This window comes from Anthonomus grandis, chromosome 12, assembly GCF_022605725.1.
Source record: "Anthonomus grandis grandis chromosome 12, icAntGran1.3, whole genome shotgun sequence".
Taxonomy (NCBI): Eukaryota; Metazoa; Arthropoda; class Insecta; order Coleoptera; family Curculionidae; genus Anthonomus; species Anthonomus grandis.
In genome coordinates, this window is record NC_065557.1 from 11,033,188 (window position 1) to 11,054,090 (window position 20,903).

General features: G+C 33.0%; 1 protein-coding gene across 2 annotated transcripts; it reads right to left on the reverse strand.

Moving 5' to 3' along the window:
• Positions 1 to 3,090: 3,090 nt before the first annotated feature.
• Positions 3,091 to 20,170, reverse strand: LOC126743140 (adenylate cyclase type 10-like). Of its 2 annotated transcripts, XM_050450113.1 has the most exons (28): positions 20,013 to 20,170; positions 19,632 to 19,913; positions 19,309 to 19,584; positions 19,038 to 19,252; positions 17,560 to 17,617; positions 17,318 to 17,500; positions 17,036 to 17,264; positions 16,789 to 16,985; positions 14,428 to 14,662; positions 14,118 to 14,367; positions 13,821 to 14,063; positions 13,495 to 13,763; positions 13,291 to 13,443; positions 12,431 to 12,539; positions 12,101 to 12,371; positions 11,899 to 12,042; positions 11,625 to 11,836; positions 11,395 to 11,570; positions 11,223 to 11,341; positions 10,999 to 11,163; positions 9,484 to 9,596; positions 9,287 to 9,431; positions 8,430 to 8,611; positions 8,113 to 8,369; positions 7,672 to 7,874; positions 7,453 to 7,615; positions 3,360 to 3,756; positions 3,091 to 3,302 (listed from the first exon to the last, which is right to left on the reverse strand). In XM_050450113.1, the coding sequence occupies exons 1-28, from the start codon at positions 20,029 to 20,031 to the stop codon at positions 3,159 to 3,161; spliced, it is 5,409 nt and encodes a 1,802-aa protein (XP_050306070.1). In that variant the 5' UTR covers positions 20,032 to 20,170; the 3' UTR covers positions 3,091 to 3,158. The 2 variants fall into 2 exon arrangements, with proteins under 2 accessions (XP_050306070.1, XP_050306071.1); XM_050450114.1 differs by lacking the exons at positions 3,091 to 3,302; positions 3,360 to 3,756; positions 7,453 to 7,615; positions 7,672 to 7,874 and adding an exon at positions 7,930 to 8,065.
• Between the last annotated feature and the right edge of the window lie 733 nt (positions 20,171 to 20,903).

Sequence of the window (20,903 nt, forward strand, 5' to 3'; positions counted from 1 at the left end):
GTCTAAAAATCATGCCGAGTGTGTCCGGTGAAAAATTTCGTATTGAAACTTACTCTGCTGTGGAAAATCGCTGTAGATAATAATATTATGTGGATCCGGCATATTTAGCAGGGCTGGGGTGGAAAATTAATAACAAACTGTACACATAGTAACAAAATATTAAACGTAACTGTAGAGCGTAACAGCCATTATTTCGGGAATATATAAATGAAAATAATATGTCGAACGGTTTTATGCTTCCAGTCACGGATCCTTGAACAGTTGTTGAGTACTTTAGTGGTATTTTAGGCCTTTAATGACTGTCATTTCGGAATTCCCGATGCAAATTGATTGCATGCTTAGCTTTTATATTATCACTTTGTTTGGGAATAGCAAGTGTTTCTTTTGTCGTTCGTGTCAGTTTTCTTCGATGGCACTGCCATTAAGTTATGAATAAGTAAAGGCGGAGGTTCTTTAGTATCATCACCCTCTAATTATTAAACCGTCAATAACTATTCAGATCGTGAGGCTCAAATTCAATTTTTTCCAATTTTGGTTCTTTAAAGTTATTTATGATAAATGGATTTGACAGACAAGTTTTTTTAGGATCTTATGTTCCTCATAATTTAAAATGTCCGAAATACAGACAAAATAACGTCAAATGCTTGGAAAAAAAATAGAAAAATGTTAATTAAATATTAAATGTCTAAAAATTTTTTTCAGACATTTAAGTGTCTTTAACTCACTTATAAAGCAGTATTCTTGATCCTTTAAATTAATAATATGCTTCAAACCGTATTATTAATTTTTTTCGGACAGGTGAGTATATGCTAGCAACTCGTAAAGAGCACTTAGCTCCAATGGAACTGTCAAGGAGATCAATAGAAGAGTTTGAAAGAATATTTCTGGTTCTCCTTTAGTTCAACATAATATTTTCATTATTGTGCGACTTTTTACAATAATTTTTACGGTGAAATTTTTATTTATATTTTTTAAACGCATAAATATTTCAAGTTTTAATCTTGGATGGTTTTTGAGTTATGGACATTTTGAGAAAAAAAAAATGATCTTTTCCAAAAAATATTTTTTTCTGAACTCATTTTTGAAAAAAATGCTGAAATAGGTGTGTCATTTTTTATCATGAATTTGTCTACAAATTTACATGTTTCAATCTTACGTGGTTTTTGTACTATTTGTATTTTGAAAAAAAATTACTTTTCCAAAAAATATTTTTTCTTATCTCTTTGTATATTTAAAAAAAAATGCTGGATTAGTGTCTAATGAAATTTGATCGTGAATTTGTGAACAAATTTGCATATTTCAAGCTTATTTGATATTTGAGTTATGGGCATTCTAAGAAAAAAAGTTAATTTTTCCAAAATTTCTCAACTCACTGTAGGTATACTTTTGAAAAAACGCTAGATTATATGTGTAATGGACCTTTATAATGAATTTGTCTACAAATTTTAATGTTTCAATCTTGCCTAGTTTTTGAGTTATGTGCATTTTAAGATAATAAATATTTTCCAAAAATTATTTTTTCTCATCTCACTGTATATTTTTGCAAAAAATATAATTTTGAAAAAGTCGGAATAGGTGTCTATATAAATTTTCATGTTTCAATCTTGCCTGGTTTTTGAATTATGGGCATATTAAGAAAAAAAAATTAACTTTGTCAAATTTTTTTTTTGAACTCACTATATATTTCTGCTAGAATAGAAAAAGAATTTTTCCAAGAAAATTTTTTTTTAACTCAAATTTTTATCAAAAAAATAATTTTTATTAAATTTCCGTTTACTTCCAGTTGCCCTCGAGTGCTCTAAATACCCTATAATACACATTTAGATTACTAATTATAATATATGCAAGAAAAAGTGTCCTGGAGCCTCCAATTTGGCAAATGAAAACACAATATTGGCTCTAAGTGAAATTAAGAGAAAACTGTGATTGGTTCATGTAAAACTACATCTTCCTGAATGAAATTAAAAATTATTTTGTATAAGTGAAAAATAACTTAACGACACCTTAGGCAGTTCTTCAAAAATTTTCTTTTAAATTTTATATTATGTATTCGACCGATCGATGCAGTTTGTCACAAAGAAACCGGTGTCAAGACCACCAACTTAGCAAGAGAAAAAAATCTTCAACTGCCTGAAAGTGAGAGAAAACCGTGATTGGTTTATTTAACTGCCTGGACAAAATACAAAATTATTTCAAATCAATGAATACACTCCCGTCGGTTTTGATGCTGTATATTCGACCGATTGATGCAGTTTTTTACAAGAAAAGTATCTTATAGCTGTTACAATAAACGTGTCTGAGTGTCCTAAAATCGTAATGGCCTTATGTAAAACGTATGAAAAATAATTAATATCATTGATAAACGACACCCTACGGCCATTTTGATGCTGTATATTCGACCGATTGATGCGGTTTGTTATAAGAATAAGTCTATTTCTGCCTTAAGCATCATTTTCGCTACAAGCATATCATTATCTCATTCATTACATTTCTGCTAAAGAATACTTTTAGCAACAAATTTGCAAATCAAGTTTTATTTATTATTATTAAATTCAAATTAAAAAAATAGCCCCTACTATTTTTTTGGTACAAAAATGAAGTTTTTATTAATCGACGCCATGCATAGTAAAAAATGTAAAAATGTGGAGCGAAAAAATGTCACATAAAAAACATTTATTTTTTTATTTTTCAAAAGCATATGTTTATACAACTCTGCATTCATCTGAATTAAAAAAAATCAAATTGAAAGCTCCTAAAACAGAAGAATTTCATCTAAATATGTCAAATTTTTTCACTAGGAGATTCTTTGTCTACAGAGACCTATTATTTCGCACAAAACGAGCAAATTAACACATTTCCTGTGCCGTACTAAAAATAGTAAATTATGACATTTACAAATGGCTCCGCAGGCCACGCTCGGCTGTAGCAGTCCAACCGTGAAACTGGAATTACTGTTTTGCCGAGGGTGTGAACTATAAATCCGAGCTTAAAATTAGATAATTTGTCGGTTTTATATTCCGTTTAGTTTGCCGCCTTTCTACTCTTTGTCTCTTTTATAGACCAAAAGGGAAATGAGCCTCTATGCGGTAATTATTCTGGATACTATAAATAGAACTTTATTTCTTAAAAATATACAAAGTATATCCAGAAGTAATGATTCACAAGTATATAGGAATAGGTAAGGAAAAATGACCAAATTTTTCAGAATATTCGTCGCTCTCGTTGTACTCTACATGGTTTTCGCTATCAGCATGAATTTTCCAGAAATTCTTTTCTTGTCTGGTCAAGTTGTTACACCAAGCCTAGATAACAAATAATACACTTAATAACTTAACAGGGGCATTCGAGTAAGTACTTACCTGCTCGTTATGGTTAAGCCAAGATATTTCCATCTCGTTTCCTAACCTAAGTGAGTGCATATGGGCCGTTTTCATAATTTTAAAAGTTTCATTATATTTATTAGTTAAACAGAGATGGAAGTAGGCCTTTAAATGCCACAGTCTGGGTAAAATGAGTTTCACAGAGCGGGCGGCCTTAAAAAGTTGCCCGAATAGATATCTGACTTTTTGCTCATATTTTTCGGCGTCTTGGATGTTTTTTCGGTCCATTTTTCGCACCATCATCACTATTAGGCCTTCGAGGAAATAGAGGGCGCTAATTAGATTTTCGATGTTTTCCGCTTCACTTTTTATTGTGAATTTCATCACCTCTTCTTCCCACATAAATGCTCCTTCCCAGTATTCAGCTCTAACGTTCCTGAAATATGCTAATTGTGTGAAAATGATGTAGAGGAGAATGTTCCACAATCAGATAAAGCATGTAAACTTGAAATTCCCGCCGAGGGTTCGATGTTTTTCGTTCAAGGTTACAGACGCAGTTTTGGTAAACAAATTTGGAAAACTATTCCTTAGAATTTGTGAATTTTTCAACAAAAAAAAAATTTTTTCTTAGGTAAGTTTATTCTTTTCTTGGTTTGATATTATAAGGCTTACTTTTTCTTTTATTTTAATTATTTATCTTTATTTTCCAACAGGCCAGAGCTTAACTACAGGAAAGTCAAAATTAGCAATGCTAAAATATAACACATAAAGTACCTATTAAAAACTAACAAAAAAACTATGGGCACCTCCAAGTAAATGTGATCAAGAGTTGGAGAATCTATGTGGCCAATGAGCAATTTTCCCAAGAATGCCACAGAGTGAGTCTGTCCTCAAAACAAGCGCACAATCCTCTCTAAATATAAGATATTTCAAAAAGCGCATTTGGATGTATTCAAGGGAGTTAATATGGTATTCATAAGATGGATACCAAACCAGTATTCGAGCTTGAATCAAACCAAAGAGAAGTAGATCATTATCATAGAAAGTGAATTGCTAAAAGCCTCCAATTCCGAATAATAAACCCCAATAGTCTTGAGGAAGCATCCACTATATAATTAATATAAGGGACTGTAAGTCTATTGTCAAGAATAATTTCTAAGTCCTTAAATAATTTGGTTCTGGATAAAGTGAAACTGGCAATCGTATTGCTAAATATTATTGGAGTTTTGATTCTATGATAAGATAGAACACAGCATTTAGAAACGTTAAGATTTAGATGATTGCGATCACACCAAAGGGTTACACAAAATAAATGCACAATCCTTAGCTATGAAACTGGGAATTTCATCTAGGCCATGTTTGTTTATAATGTGTGAAAAGGCAAAAATAGAATCCCACCAAAGAGGTTACAATGGATCCGAATTATGCATGTAGAAAGGTTTTTTTCTGAAAAACCAGAAAAAGCCTTAGCGATTACGTATTAAATTGCTCAAAAATGTGTTACGGACAAGCATTAATATAAGAAGTAATGGAAGCTGGGTGCGACTGGTTTCTTGGATTTATGTCCCGAAATTCAGAATTTGGCCTTTGTTAGTCATAATTGTGATATCGTTCTCAAAGGTTTGGGATTTTCAATTTTTTGGGTGTACTCCCCCGTATCGAATTTTTTCACCAAAAATTTATCTTTTTGGAAATCGAACTAACTATACCAGCGGCTTGCTCCCATTACCTACATAGTAACGAAAACACCAACTTTTAACGGGAGTCGTACAGAACTAAGGGAATGAGAGCACTTTGAAAAATACGAAAAACTCACTTTCGACCTCGTTTTTGATCCCAAAAATGGCCTCTAAATATGCAGTATCTCGACTAATATGAGAGCTACAACGTTGCGGATTGTCTCGTTGGGTTCAGAAGCACGAAACAAAGACAATGCCGTTCAAATTTTTTCCGATAGTGCCCATAGAAGCCGAGATATTTATTTTCAAAGTTTTATCGAATTTTTCTATCAAAAATTGATTTTTTTCGAAATCAAACTAACTGTACCGGTGGCTTGCTCTTATCACCTACATCACGAAAACACCAGGTTATAACGGGATTCGAGCACATCTAAGGAAATGAGAGCACTTTAGGAAAGAGTCATTTTTCGACCTCGTTTTTGAGCCAAAAAATGAGCTCTAGAAATGCAATATCTGGGCTAATATGACAGCTACGACCTTGCGGATGTTCTCGTTGGATTCAGAAGAATAAAACTAAGACAAAATCGTTGGAATTTTCCCGACATTCAAAGTTTGGGATTTTTCTTTTTTCGTGATATGATTTGTGTGGAATTAAATAAGGAGTAAACGTTTGTAAAAATACAGGGCGTCCCATTTAAAAATACTAACTTGACAATGAAAACTTTGTTGTTGAGACACTATGTACATTTATCTATGTCAGCAAAATTAGTATTTCCAACCAAACACTTTTCTTTTTCACTTTTTTTTCATATCATATATAGGGGCGAAAAAACATGGAGTGTAAATAGAGTTGGGACGTCCTGTATAGTATATATTGATGATAATAAATAGAAAAGAATAACGTAAAAATTTCAGAAATAAATAATATCTATTTGATGAATAAATGGAGAAATGATAAAAAAATTAAGTCAATAATGATAAAATACCAATTTCTTAAATAATAGATGAGATGTGGTAACCTACCGTATCACATTGAGAATTTTATGGATAGGGTGACAATGACAATGTGGAGATTATAAAAAAAGTTAAGAAGGACGTAGAGATCCTATACGAAGTGAAAAAAAGAAAACTTTAATATTTTGAACTAACATGAAAAGTTCATAATAATAGTCAGGTCCATATTATGACAGTAGAAATGGAGAATAAAGAAAGATGAAAATGAAGGAAGAATAGGAAAAAGAGAAAGTAAATAGTTAAAAAGTGGCATAAAATTTACTTTAGCCTTCAAGGCATTTGCTGATATTTTTTTTGAACTCTTCGTTTATCTTGCTTATTCCCTCTAACAACTCCAGAAATATTCTTAAAAGCTAATTGGGGTACATATATGGAAATTTTTAGATGGGTATATAAGATAATCAAGAATATCTAAGGTTTTTATAGGATATTCTAGGTATCCTATAAATATTTTAGTTGACTATTCCTGGAATATTTCTGACAAATTTAATTACACACAAAAATATTTCTGGCAATCTTATTGCAGTTTAAAAAGAAAATTATTCATCGTTTGTACGGGGGCAATAAAATCTAATTTTATTTAGAATATTATTTTTCTAGGCACATACATTTTTCCAAAATGACCCTGAAAGGTTAAAACTACAGGTACCATCCTTTAAAATCTGGAAACATCCTCTATATTAATTAAAAATGTGTAAATTACAGATTTATAGATAAACCATATTTTTTTATTAATATCAGATTTTTTTATTAATATCAGATTTTTTTATTAATATCAGATTATTTATTTTATATATAATAATTTCTTTATTTTCTGATTACTAAGATATCCGTGGAATGATTAAAGACCCTACAGGATATTCCAGGGATGTTATGAATATCATACGTGACCATACCTGGTTACGAAAAAATTAATCATGTTTGCTTAATTTTTGCAAAAAGATTCCGACGATCGAGACGATATATTTTGTCTTCCAATATAGATGGTTATAGCAAAATAAAAGGAAGAAAAATTAACATAAAAAACTTCTAGAGCACGGAAAGACCTATGAAGTTCTTATATTAATTATAATATTACAATTATTATTAACGAGGACGATCTACAATAAAAAATCCTAAGGAAGATCTTATAGAGATCGAAACGTCGACAGAATATATAATTGATCGTCTAAAGCAGTTTTTTTTATCTATATCTAACAAAAGCAAAAATTAAGTAAATTAATGAACTGAGGTCATGAGAAATAATTGACAAAAATGTTAAGAATATTTCTGGAGAGTAATAAATTTTTATGAAAAAAATATAATTAATTAAATTTAAATTTCTTTTTCCACTTAAAATGTTTTAAGGGAATGAATGAAAAAAAACTTAATGTAAAATAATTTTCAAAATTATAACAAAAAACAAGAGGAGCAAATATAGCAAAAACCAGATAAACTACCATAACCAAACTGCCATAATAAGCCTTTTTTTAGAGTTAGGATCCCTCAAAGCCGGCTCCTTTCCTTCTCCCTGACAAAATGCCAAGCATTCTTGATAGGGCACTATTATAAAACCTGTTTCTAAATGAAACGTAATGCATAGGGCGTAGAACCAGCAACGACCTAAAAATAAAACATACAAACATTGCAAGCTATCCTATGCTTCAAGTCTACTCTACCGGATATGTCAACGTCTTCACTAGCAACCAACAAAATCTCTTGCATGATGTTTCCGGCTTCGTTTATATGCTTCCTGTACAAAATGAGAAGCACTAACAAGGGCAGCAAGTTCAAAAGAGCATAAGTGACATGGGTTGAAGACGCTATTCTCCATAGTAGATAACCTATGTGAATAGATTTTTCTACTTCTGCCCGAGCCGCTCTAAAAGAAATTAACCACGGAAACATTCTCCATTACTAAATTAAAAATAATATACTACAGAAAGATGTATTTTAGATGTTCCTGTGACAGTTGCTAATGCTTTCCAGATTATTTGGTTTCTCAGGCCTCCTCAGAAGCCGAAGGTGTTCTAGTATCTTTACTCCACTTTTTCAGCATAACATCAGTATACTCTATACAGGAAATATTCAAAAGCAATTTTCTATAAGTCCTCCTTTACCTGGCAAAAAATATGGCAGAATACATCAAAGCGACCGCCTTCAGTTCCTCCCTTTCCACAGTACTGCGTTTCCTCTGGCACAGTTCGAAAGCGAACACCTCCAAGGCGATATTTTGTCCCTGATCACCGAAATGCGTGCACATATTGATCATGTTAGCGTAACACATACAGATCAGGCTGAAATCAGTTTCGGAATATTTGGCGTGTTTTAGGGCCCACATAGCCGCTAGACGGGCGTGGTAAAATTTCCCTTTTATCTTCAAATTGGAAAAGACATCAGTTCTAATCATTTAAATTGCTCGCGACTAATAAATTACCTTAAAGTAGCTAGATAAATAATATAAACATTCCGCGACGTCATTGCAATAGTTGGAGAGGTCGTCATCGTTACTTTTGCCAGTGTAAAGCTTTGGAAAAATGTATAGAGACATATCCTGTTGGAGGCTAAGGGATATTTGTTTTATTGAAAGGGCGACTGTGTTACTTGGAAATGTAATTCCTAAAAAAACACACATTTTTTGCAGATGATACAACCAACAGAAGAAAGAGTAGTATATATTTCGATCGAAAATAATAAAGTGAGCACATATGCCCCAGCAGTTTTACGCAGAACAGATACAGGCATAGTTTTTTAGATCCTAAGACTACGTACTATATCTCGATTACTCTCGGTACCAGAGAGGAGTGAGGGCGCCAAGGTTGTAGGCCCGGCGCTTTCCCCTTTTTGTTTTATATTAATTTGTGGATTTAGATGAAAATCTCAAACATTTTTGACCTGTAACATTAGGTGATGCTTTAGAGTTTAAATTAAAGAAATAATGTTTACTTTAGACTTGTTGATGGGGTTACGGGGAAGCATAATAGTATAAGTCATAGCTAGTCAGATCGCTGGAGAAGTAGTTGACACAAGCAATGATACACCTTCTCTTCTATTAAATAGTTCTTAAAAATAATACATTTTATCCTTATTAAATGAGAATTAACAGGTAATTAGGGCCTTTTGAGATCAAAGTGCGAACGACTGAAGGAAGTTTAAATAATATGAGGCATATTTGCTTTAAAAATGAGAGTAAATTTTTTCTTAATAAAATTCTCAAAACTGATGAAATAACCAGCTGTCCAACCGGACCTGACATCCTTTATTTCACTTAAAGAGCAATTCGAGTTGTCTTACCATAGCAATCCAGAGCAGCAATTAAATGCACATATCCCTCTTCATACTGAGCCAGTTTCATTCTGGAATATCCCATAATGGCATACAGCTTTCCCCTTTTAAGCGTTATCATCCAATCTAATTCTACAGTTTGTTTCATGGGTCCCTGAAAATCAATGAGCTTTATATCTTAGGAATTTGTTGGTGGTGTTATTTACTTCAAGAAGATCCAATGCCTCATCCAAAATCTTAAAGGTTTGCGGAACGTTCTGGGACTCGATACACACGTAACAGAATTCTATCATTGCATTCATCATTTTCTCTACTAATCCTATAGAAATCAATGATAGTTTTATAAATTATTGGATCCAATGACTTTTTAATTGTTTGGTGGTTTTTTAGACCATATAGTTTTGCTGTGAGAATCGTTCTTATGAATGAATAGATCAGTGCAATGGATCTGATAGGATAAGAAACTTCAACTTTCAAAGAAAAATACGTGGACAATTTTTGGAATAGATATTCTAAGGTTTTATTGGAAAAAACTGTGTTCCAGTTTTCAATTTCTACCTTGGAATAACCTTGATTTAATCTACATTGAACAAATTGTAAAATGGATTTAAGCCCCTTGAATAACAGAGAATTATTTCAGTCTGGAACTTACTTATAAGAAATTACATGCTTTAAATACTTGGTAGAAGTAAAAATTTATTAAAGTCTGGAAAATCACAGCTTGTTCCAAAAAAACGCATTTGATGATTTTATATTTTCAGGTTAAATTTCTATATAGTCAATAAAAAGGTCCATATAACAAGTAAGTTAACGTTTCGAAATAGTGCATAGGTATTTCCATATAATAAACAGAATGCATAATTATGCATAAGTAATTTTAATTCATTTCATACCCAATCAATTGTAGAAAATTCCAGATAGTAACTGGAAATCGGAGGCTAGATGGAGATTTTTCGGATACAAAGTGGTAATTTCTAGATAGTGCGAATTTCCGAATATTAAGTGGATGGTTTATTGTCGTTAAGTTTTAGATGCTGTGGAAAGATTAGAAATCACAAATACTTAAAATTTTCAAATATTATGTGGATATTTGATTAAGTACTTAGAAATATCCAGTTATCAAGGATAATTTTCTGTTACTATATCGTAATATAACTTCACATTTGGCAATAGTGGATTTCCAGATGGACATTTATATATATATTTATATTTTACATTTTCCTGGTTAGACTACTGCAGGTCCTTCTCTTATTTAGACCTGATGTCAGATAATAAAATTATATGCATATTTCTAGTTGTATAAATATTTTCACTTGTGTGCTTAGAAATGTCCACTTACTATCTGAAAATTTCCATTTATTATCCTAGTATCACTGCAAAGTATCTATAAATTCTACTATGCGATACCCCAAATCCCATACCATACTAGACTATACCAGGGTATTTGGAACTGACTAACTCATAACCAAAAATGTGACCAATTAAAAAACAAATTAAAAATTAAGCAAAAGTAATCCTAGTACGGCCCTATCCAGCCACTTTACATTATTCAAATTATGATCGTCACAGGCGCGCCTTAACTCCGCGCATGCTTCAAATCAAACAACCGGTTTATTGTATGAAGTATGATGTGACAGGACCAGACTTTACAATATTTCATATGGTTCCAACATAAATGATTCAATATCAAAAGGACCCTATACATAGAAACTTATTTTTACCAGCCCCACTGCAATGTTCAATCATCTGAGTATACATGGCAGTCAAAATAAGGAGACAGGTACACTGGCTAAAGTCCGCATCAGAAAACGTTTTTGTGATATTATAGTCGTTTTTGTATTTATTAATTGTATTAATTCCTATTGCTGATTGGATCATTTGGAAGTCTATAATAAAAATAATTATCAGAAATGTTATGTTATTAACTAAACCACATTAACTGTACCTCCTTCAATGTCGGCGTCGTAATTCTTAGTCGAACTAGAAACCTCCAAGTTGGCCGACATATGTGACGAAAACATGGAAGAAAGAAACGTGTGTCCTGTTGCGGACTCTTTTACATATCTGTAACGAATTTTGTTTAAGAATATTATTAAGAATTTCAAAAAAACTTCTACCTGGAAGAGCTCTCGTGCGAATGTCCACTTCCACTGCTGTACAAGGAGAACCGCATAGTGTCACTTTCTCGCATATTTGTCATTCCAGTTATTTGACTTGACTGCTCTGTGGTCACAGATATTCGTGCCTTTTCCCCTTTTTTCTTTTTCTTTTTTAATTTTTGAGATCTGAGATCCTTATGAGGTAATTAAACTTAATAAATGCAACATAAGTAAAAAAAAATACTAACGTAATCAAGCTTATTGCCCATATACTTGGTGAAGTAGCCATTGCCACAGGCCCGACACTTTCTGGTTTCTTTTTCCAAGTATCTTATGGCCTTGGCGTGAAATTCTCTCTTCTGGTTGTCCGTTAGCAAATTATACGTGGTCTCCCTAAATGTGGTTGACAGAAAACGCATATATCCGCAAGAAGCATATTTTGGTAAGTCTTGACAGGCTTCTGTTAATGATAGCCAATATATCAGTGTGCAACCAGTTGGTGTGTTAAAGGCTCTCCCTTACCATCAATGATCAGACCTTTGCATTCACAAGTCACTTCAGTCTCTTCATTCGGATTTTTTAGTCTTTCTTTAAATACTAAACCACCTTCAATGAAATTTCCTCTGGCGCAACATAACACGTGAATTTCAAAGAGTTTTTTGACAGCTGAAACAATTTATGTTACTTAATGCTTGCAAGAGTAAATTTTGCACCAAAAAGCTACCTAAAGCTGTCAATCTGACTGCAGAGCTTGACATAATATACATCAACATATCCCTAGGAAAAATGTCACCAAGTATGGCACTGCATTTAATAAGTAACTGTTCATACGAGGTAAGGGAATCGAATGTTTTTAAAATGAGTACGTCCATTGATAGTTCGGGATCTACTTCGTCGATATTGAAAGAAGGATTTAGGATACACACTTTTATTTGGGCCTGCAGGTTAAATTTCTCACGAAGGCCTGGGAATATTGTTAAGTCTGGATAGCTTTCCTAAAATAAATATCGTTTAAAATATATGGATGTCCCGAAGGCTCATTATTGGCACGTACTCTGCAGCTGTCAACGTACATTTTCCATTTGGAATAGGTAGTGTCACTCGGTTGTATTTCTCCTTCTTCCATTGTTTGGATCCACTGGTCTTTCTCCTCTTGGGTAAGTCTTTTAAGTTATTGGTTGAAAATGAATAATTTAAAATTTGAAAGACGAAGATAATGAAGCAAAAGAAGAAACATAAAACAGAGTAATGACACCAATCGATCACCATGCACCAATTAAAAAGCTAGAGTGGGAAGGTGAAGGGTGTTATAGAAAAAGGTCTCAATGTAGAAATCTGTAATATCGATATGCGTCAAAAATAAGGATAAGAGATTTTATATCGAGTAGCAAACATAAATTTGTGTTTCTGAACAGAAAACATAAAACTATAAAATTAAATTTATAAAGATCATTTTGGACCTCAATCATATAAAATGAATGCCCTTGATTTAGAGATTTATTACATATGCATGTATGAATGAATTTCGACGACCTCAGTATGCATCCATAAGAAGCATTGGTCAAATTCATCATCTTAGAATTACGAAAATGTCGCTTTTCATCAACAAACAAGTCTTCGACAACGGATTTCTGTACACACTTCAGAAATTTGAAGAAAGGGCCATTTGGCTTGCGTAGCATGCTCCAACCACAGTCCTCGTCAATTAACTTTAACACATCTCACCTTTAAAGATGAAGTACTTGATTCTCAAATGTCTACAAGTGTTCTACCGAACCTAATGGACTTTGAAGATTAAGTAGATAATAACTAATCAAAAAGAAGCGAGGGTAATGGCAGCTTGTTTTCAGCAAAAACAAAAGAATATTTCTAATTTTTACTAAACGGACAACGAATATTTCCATTCATATTTACCTGACCATCATATACAAAGGTGGCACAACTAATCCACTTTCATATGCTAGTTTCCTGGTGATGGTTTTAATAAAAAGCCCTCCAGATTGCATAACACTTATCAAGAAACTCTCCACCCATCCAGGATTGCCATTGCTCCTGGACTGTATTACCCTGAAAATATCTTTTAAGTATAGAAACTCAGAAAACCATTAAATAAGAGACTTTTCTAGTTCCGGTGGGATGGCATCTACGTCTAACATCTGACAGGCCAGGCCTACATGGTACCATTTGTCAATGCATTTCATCTGAATTATTTTGATTTTTGGCAAAGTGAGTACTTCTACAGCGACTGAAGATAAGATACTACGTAAGCCCATTGTTGCCACTATAAAGACTAAGCTTTGTTTGGTTAAGATGCTTATGAGCACCCATGATTCGTCATCGATAAATTCAGAGTTATCAATAGCTATTACCCAAAATACTGTGAAAACCTACAAATGAGTTACATGAATGTAAAAGTAGAACTTTTAAATTGGAAAACAACATACCACTTTGCAAAAAGTTTTAAACAAACTCTTTAGTTGTCTATATTTAACAACGTTATCCATATTGGCATAACCAGGGGGCGTTTTAAAATTTAAATCAAATATGCTGTTAAAAAAGTGGGCCTCTGACTGCGCAGATATTTTTTTTAAACGTCGCAGTATTTTCCGTTCTCTCTCTGATGTAGATGATTTTTCATCCAAGCCGAGAAGTGGATTGAAGAGAAGTCTAATCGAGGAATACGGCACCTAAAATCCGAAATGTTTTATTAAAACCAATCACTTCAAAGAAAAGTGATAAACCTTCAAATCGGCCTTTGTCAGGGTGAATCTGCATATGGGAGTGTGCGGATCAGTAGTAAAGATAAGCTCCTCAAGCAGCCTGGTTTTCCCTTGCCTAGACTCGCCTTGGATCACGAGCATCCCAAAGAACTCTTCTTCCATTTTTCTGCTACATTCTTTTCCCAGCTTGTAGAGATGCCTGTACAGATCGATTTCCTGCTCTCTACCTAATAAAGGTCTCAAGGAGACTGTCAAAGATACTTCTCGAACCCTAGATTTTAATAAAATAGTGAGTGTTGATTGAAAAGGGTATTCAGCGGGTGAACCGTACGTTTCAACTTCTTTAAACTCATAAACAGGTCCAGGATTTTGGATTCCTTTTAAAGGTTTATACTCCTGTAGGATAAAGTTTCTGGCTTCTAATTTGCTGTGCAAGAAAGTTTCTCTGTCGCAAGTCACTTTGTTCGGATAAGCGACCATTAATCTGGCTGCTTTATTTACGATTAAACTGATAACAGTGTATTCTCTTCGTAGGGCGTGACCAAAGGCACCACAGTATGTTTTACCTTAAAAGAAATATGAGAAACATGTATTTTTGAGGTTTAATAGGGGTGCCTAAGAAGGCACTGGACTCCTTGAGGTTGGTTTGTAAAGTTTCGTCATTCAAGATCTACAGAGAAGCAGAGAAGGAATTTAACGTCTACTTAACATAAAAATGTATCCTGAAATTAACGTCGTTTTCCCCAATAATGATTCGTCATTCTCGTATTCCAATGAATTATGCCTAATCCTAAAGACACCATAGAGAAAAGTGACGCCAGCTTAACGTAATAAATTATCCTAAAAATTACGTGGTGTTTCAAGGCGTGGTTTGTCATTGGCATTAATATTGGATTGTAATTACTGTATATTTGTTGTTTGTGCTGTAAAAAGAGACACCAACGTCGTTTAATGTTGAAATATATCCTAAAAATGGCTACGTTGTTAGCCATCGATGATCATCAGTAAAACGACGTCAGTTAAAGTTAATAGTTAATCCTAAAAATGTCAGTTTGTTTAATGTTAAAATGTATTCAAATTGGTATTATTAGGTAATAATATTTAAGGAAATTGGCGTCAGTTTAACGTAGGAATTATCTAATTCTTTTCGGTGTTCCGTTGGTTAGTCGTGCTTCCATTCAATAAATTATACACTGAATTAATTAAGTTTTCAAAGTCAACGTCAAAATTTGCTTTTTCTAACAAATAAATTGCCTTAACAAATCACTCTATATAATAACAATACTACTCCTTGAACCGAAAACACAAAGCAGTCCAATAACACCAGATTGAGTTGATTTGGTTTGTTACAGAAACACTAAATAAAACAAAAGATAATTACAATATAATCAATTAATCATAATACACTGACATTCTCTGGACTAAGTTCTCCACACGTCATCCTCCCTGCATACCATCCAGAAAATAACTTACTTGCAGGATCAGATATATTGCTATTTTGAACTTCAGGTGGCAGTGGATGATTATCCTTTTACCATAGAGTCGAAGCAAAATACCATAAATAACATAGTCAAAAGCCTTGTATAAATCAATTGATCTGATCCTGGCATTAATCTGACAGTAAGTCGCTTCATTCGTGCTTGAATTTTCCTGGAACCTAAACTGGATCAAACTAGAATTTCAAAACTTGGAATTTCTGGGCATGAGGCAACTCTTTATCTCTCGATGACCTTTGAAAGTTAAGAGAGGTCGTTGAAGTTTTCTTATCGGTCTTTTAACGTTAAACTTTATCTAGAAATGACTACAGTGGTTGCTTATTGTTGTTTTCCAGTAAATTGCTACCTTATTTACAAAAATGGATGTCGACGTTTGTTTAAGTTAACAAATTATCCTAAGAATTACGTTATTTTTTAAGACGTAGTTTGTATTGTCATATTTCAATAAATTGTACCTAACTCAGTTTTAGAGAAAAAGTAAACGTTAGTTTAATGAAAGAAATTGTCAGGAAAAATACGTCAACGTTGGTTGGTCGTCAGTTTAAGACAAAAATGACGCTGTTTAATACGACGCCACCAATTTTTAAGTAAGGGATAATGTAAGGAACAGAAATTGAAGTCAGCTTAATTAAGAAATTCATTGTAAAAATTAGATCAATTTTCCCAGCGTAAGATGGCCCAATAAATCCTACTTAGAGACCTCAATAGAGTTTTCCAATATATGGCTTCCTTATCTAGAAAAGGAAACAGATATACGTTATATTCAATCTACAGAAACGTGGTTTGAAAGGTCTCGTCTCCCAGTGACTTTTTATGAAAACTAACGTCACTTTAATGTAAGGATTTATCTTTTAAATAACAGATTGGTCACTGTTACTAGTAAATCACACTTAAAAAAAGAAATAGAAAAAGAAATTGACGTTCTAGAAAAAGAAATTGACGTTCGCTTAATAGAATCTATCGTAAAAAATTTAAATTAAAAAATCGGTTGGTAGTCGGTATAGAGGTTAAACAGACGTTCTCAATTATCCTAATGGTCACCCAAATTTCTACCACATTTAACGTTCAATTATAGGTCAAACTTAGTTGTAAGGTAGATACGTAAGTTTTAAACAGAATCTCAATGTGTATGTTGTTCAAATATACATATACTGAATGTCCCATGTTATCAAAGGTAGTTTTTAATACAAACTCACCAGTTGTCACAGCACAACTGACCCCAAGCATATTAGGAATCTTCCCCAAACTATCATAGCATTCTTTGGCGCATTTTAACGCGGCCTGACTCTCCATTTCGTGCTTCAGTCCCCTCAAGCCGAAGATCACCAACATAAGCAAATCCTTGTCGAACATATTCAGCTTGTTTAAACATCCGTATTTTTCATTGACGAGCCTTAAAGGTTTGAACTACAGATTCTGGGTAACTGGATTCTAGAAACTTACCGACTAACGTTCTTAAAGGCTTCGTTAGCCACATCACTGACTTGAGCTGACTTCCCCTCAGAACTTATGTTTATTTTACAGTTTATAAACAAAATGGTGACCTGTCGAATTTCCGTCAAATACTCGATCGGCTCGTCTGCAGTAATACCTCGTTCTACCGGAGCGATTATAAACTTTTTTAGGTCTTTAAGCATGCGCATTCGTAGGCAAAAATTTACCGATGGCCGTACTAGAATCAGGTTGGATATCAAATGGAACTTCATAAAAATAAGGTGAACATACAAGCATATTGATCACTATTAGCATTATAACTTTCACCAGCGCCGAGTGCATCTTCAGATCCTTTAGCCAATAAATTCACTGATGATGTCTGGCTGATTTCGCTCATTTGATCATCATCGGCGACTAGACTGGTACGACTTAATTGATTCACTTCCTGGACCATACCGCTTACTTGGTCTTCCCCTATGGAAATCAACTTATAAGCTACCACTTAAGGAGCTTTATGGTGAGGTTTTGTATACCTTTATTGTACTGAGTAGTTCTTTGAATGTTCCGCCAATTTGGACCAACACCGTATATCTGGAAACAATATCAAATTAATTATTATGACTAATATTGGCAGAATGATATTTTAGCTTAATCAACTTGATTTACACCAAACTCAATGTACGAACGAACTAAATATGCCAACGTCGGTGAATGTTTTGGAACTGTAAGTAACACACCGATTGATTTACTATCACCGATTTGGTGATGAGAGGTCATTTCTCCACAACTAAATTAATCAAAGCTAAACACAAGAAATCACACAAAACTCACAAAATCACACAAACCTCAAATTCTGGGAAGAAATAAACCATGATCCTGTCTACGGAGAAATGGCTTCAAATGTCAGGAAGAAATTATAAATGGCTTTAAACGCATGATAAAAAATAGAAAATAACTTCAAATGTCTGAACGACTCAACTAGATGAAAAATTGGTTTAAAATTTCAAGGTTACATAAAACTCCCCACAACCTATACCCAAGAGCAAACACTCTATATACCAACCAGCTTATATTAGTCAACTGATTACTATGATGAGTATTTTTAAAATTACATATTTCAATATTAAGTAGGTACCATGGAACAATCTCTTCGTACCCTTTAAAATAACCATATACTTATCAATATTCCTTACTATTTCGTATTAATTTAGTACCACGAATTCAGGAAGTTCCAACTTTAGAGCCAGTAAACCATGTGGTTCCGTGAAAGTGCGTGATATTCTATTATTTTTTCAGTACCTTCAATGATGAAGAGGTTGGTGGTGGATTTAGCCAACCATCACATTCGCAAAATCGCCCAATTAAGGTAAGGATATTTATAGAAGACTTAACTAAAAGACTATTGAAGGGGTATTAATGAAAATCTCTCTATAAGGATGAATGAAATCAGTCATTCTTCATATACAGAAACATGAAAAAAATTGAAAATCAATTAAAAAGCAAAATTTGGACCATTTTCCATTTCAATTCATTTTTCTTTACTGGCATGAATTTCTGAACATGACTTTGTGTGTTCTTGGATTTCCTAAAGTAATTTCTGATGTATTTCAGACATTTGGAGCTTTTTTCCATTTATTTCAGGAATTTTAAGTCATTTTTGAATTATTCCAGGTATTTGAAGTCATTTCTTCAAAGCAAATAAGATCATGGTTTTTTTCTTCCAGGTATGTGAATTAATTTCAAGTTTCTTTTGGAACTTGAAAGTTTTTTATACATATTTTCTGGGCTATAGGGACACTTCCTTGGTGTCTTAAAATAATTTTTTATATATTCCAGGCATTCAGTAAAATGCTCTATTTATACCAGGCTAACCAGGCATTTGCAAATATTTCTAAATTTCCTATTACTTGTTTTCTTCCTGATCTTTAAGGCCATTTCTTATACGAAAGATACTTAAAAAAATAACTTTAGAAACTAAACTATTAATTCTATCCTAAGAATCAATGTTTACCTTTGCATGCATCCCATCTCTTAACTCTTCAGCCAAATATTCATTAGGACTGACATGTTGCCACGCAGTTTTAGTTATAATTATATCACCTGCAAAACTTTGAGATTCAGCAGCTTTTAAGTCCAAAATAGGAGGTCCAAAAACGAAATAGTACGACGTTTCCATATCCCCCAGCAGGGAAAACATGAGATTACCAGCTGATATGGCTAGTTTCACTTGAATGAATGTTTATTTTTGAATGCTATTTAAATTGTAAATAATTTTTGGTCACCTCTAATAACGACATCTTGATCTGCCTGATATCTGCCATAAGTCTTTTGAATTACTAGTCCGCAATCGATAGCTTCATGCACAGCATCTTTCATGGATAAATTGTCTGTAACTTTCCAGAGCGCTATAAAAGCGTCTCCAGAAAACTTAAATACGTCACCATCGTGTGATATAATTTCTTGGACCATAGCTCCAATATAGCTGTTTAATACCTGGGTTAATTTGGATGGTCCTCCTTTTCCAGTTTTGTTATATTTCTCGCAAAGATCAGTAAACCCTTAAACTTATATTATGATCCAGAAATTACTTTTAAACTCTTCTTACCAGAAACATCTCCGAATAACAGACAAGCATCAAAGTTTCTTCTAGTGTAGTCGGTTATATGATAAATCACTTCATCCGGCACCAATGAGGCAAAGATTCTGGTTTGGTCTTCCTCCCTTTGTAAACTTAAGATGGATGATTCATCAGTTGGTATATCAAAGCTACGCTTTTGTTCTTTCAGTGGTATGGCTCTTCGGTTCTTCCAATCGTCGTCTTCTTTGAGCATGCTGGTACGCATGGCCCAATTGTATTCGACAGAGTCATTTTTCGAGATCATGGATGCTGGAGAATCAAATACATTCATTAGAATATATGCATAAATTAATCAAATTAGTTAATTTTTTCCCATAAATTTTTTATAGAAAATCTATTTTCACTCACTCTTTTCCATAATCTCCATGGCTGCAGTATGTAAAACGCTTTAAAAATTGTTTATAAATTGGTATAGTTTTAATTTGTCTTAATTTAAAAAGCAATTTGACACATATTATTCGTATGACGTATAGTAGGCTTCAATGTAGATAAGTTTTCGTGGGGTGCTCAGAAGATAAAAAATCAGTGGAATTCTGAGAACATTGGCCTAATATTTCCTATTTCTATTTTGTATTCTATTGCCAAGAATACAAAAATATAAGAGAAACAATTCCCTCCTAAAATGTCGCAATAAAGGTAATCGATAAATTGGGAAAAGGTTATATCCCTCAGGTAGCTTATGCTTCCTGCAGGTGTAGATGCTGTGTTTTCCCTTCAAACACAGAGGTACTAGAGCTGTTTATACAAATCGGTTATTTTCTCCTACTCGTGAAGTTTTTCTTTTCTTCTTTTCAGGCTGCCTTGCTCTGAAGAAACCCATTAGCAGAAATACCGATCGATAAGTAACATCTTTATTTTTTCTACTTCCTGACAAACGTTTATTAATGTTTAATTAACAGTTACATTAATAAACATTCATATTAATATTGTTTCCAATTAATATGTCACAAAAGATTACACTTGTTTCCTGTCAATAAAAAGAAACTGAAAAAAATATGGTCATTTTATTTATTTGATTTATATGGAATATCTTAAGAAATATTTCAGGATTTAAAAACTTAAGCAACCTGAGAAAAAAAAGAGAAATACAAAATTTCGATGGTAATTAATATGGTTGCCAAACAACAACGACACTGACAATTGATATTTAATTTAATTAAAAAACTTTCATCGAACTAATTTTAAATACCATTCTAAATATTCTGGTATAAGAAATAATCTATTGAAATTATTATTTTA

Coding starts and splice junctions, on each gene's coding strand:
- LOC126743140 (XM_050450113.1), bottom strand. Junction 17,501..17,559: donor AACTACTCAGTACAATAAAG/GTATACAAAACC, acceptor TGATTTCCATAG/GGGAAGACCAAGTAAGCGGT. Junction 11,837..11,898: donor CAAAGGTCTGATCATTGATG/GTAAGGGAGAGC, acceptor TATCATTAACAG/AAGCCTGTCAAGACTTACCA.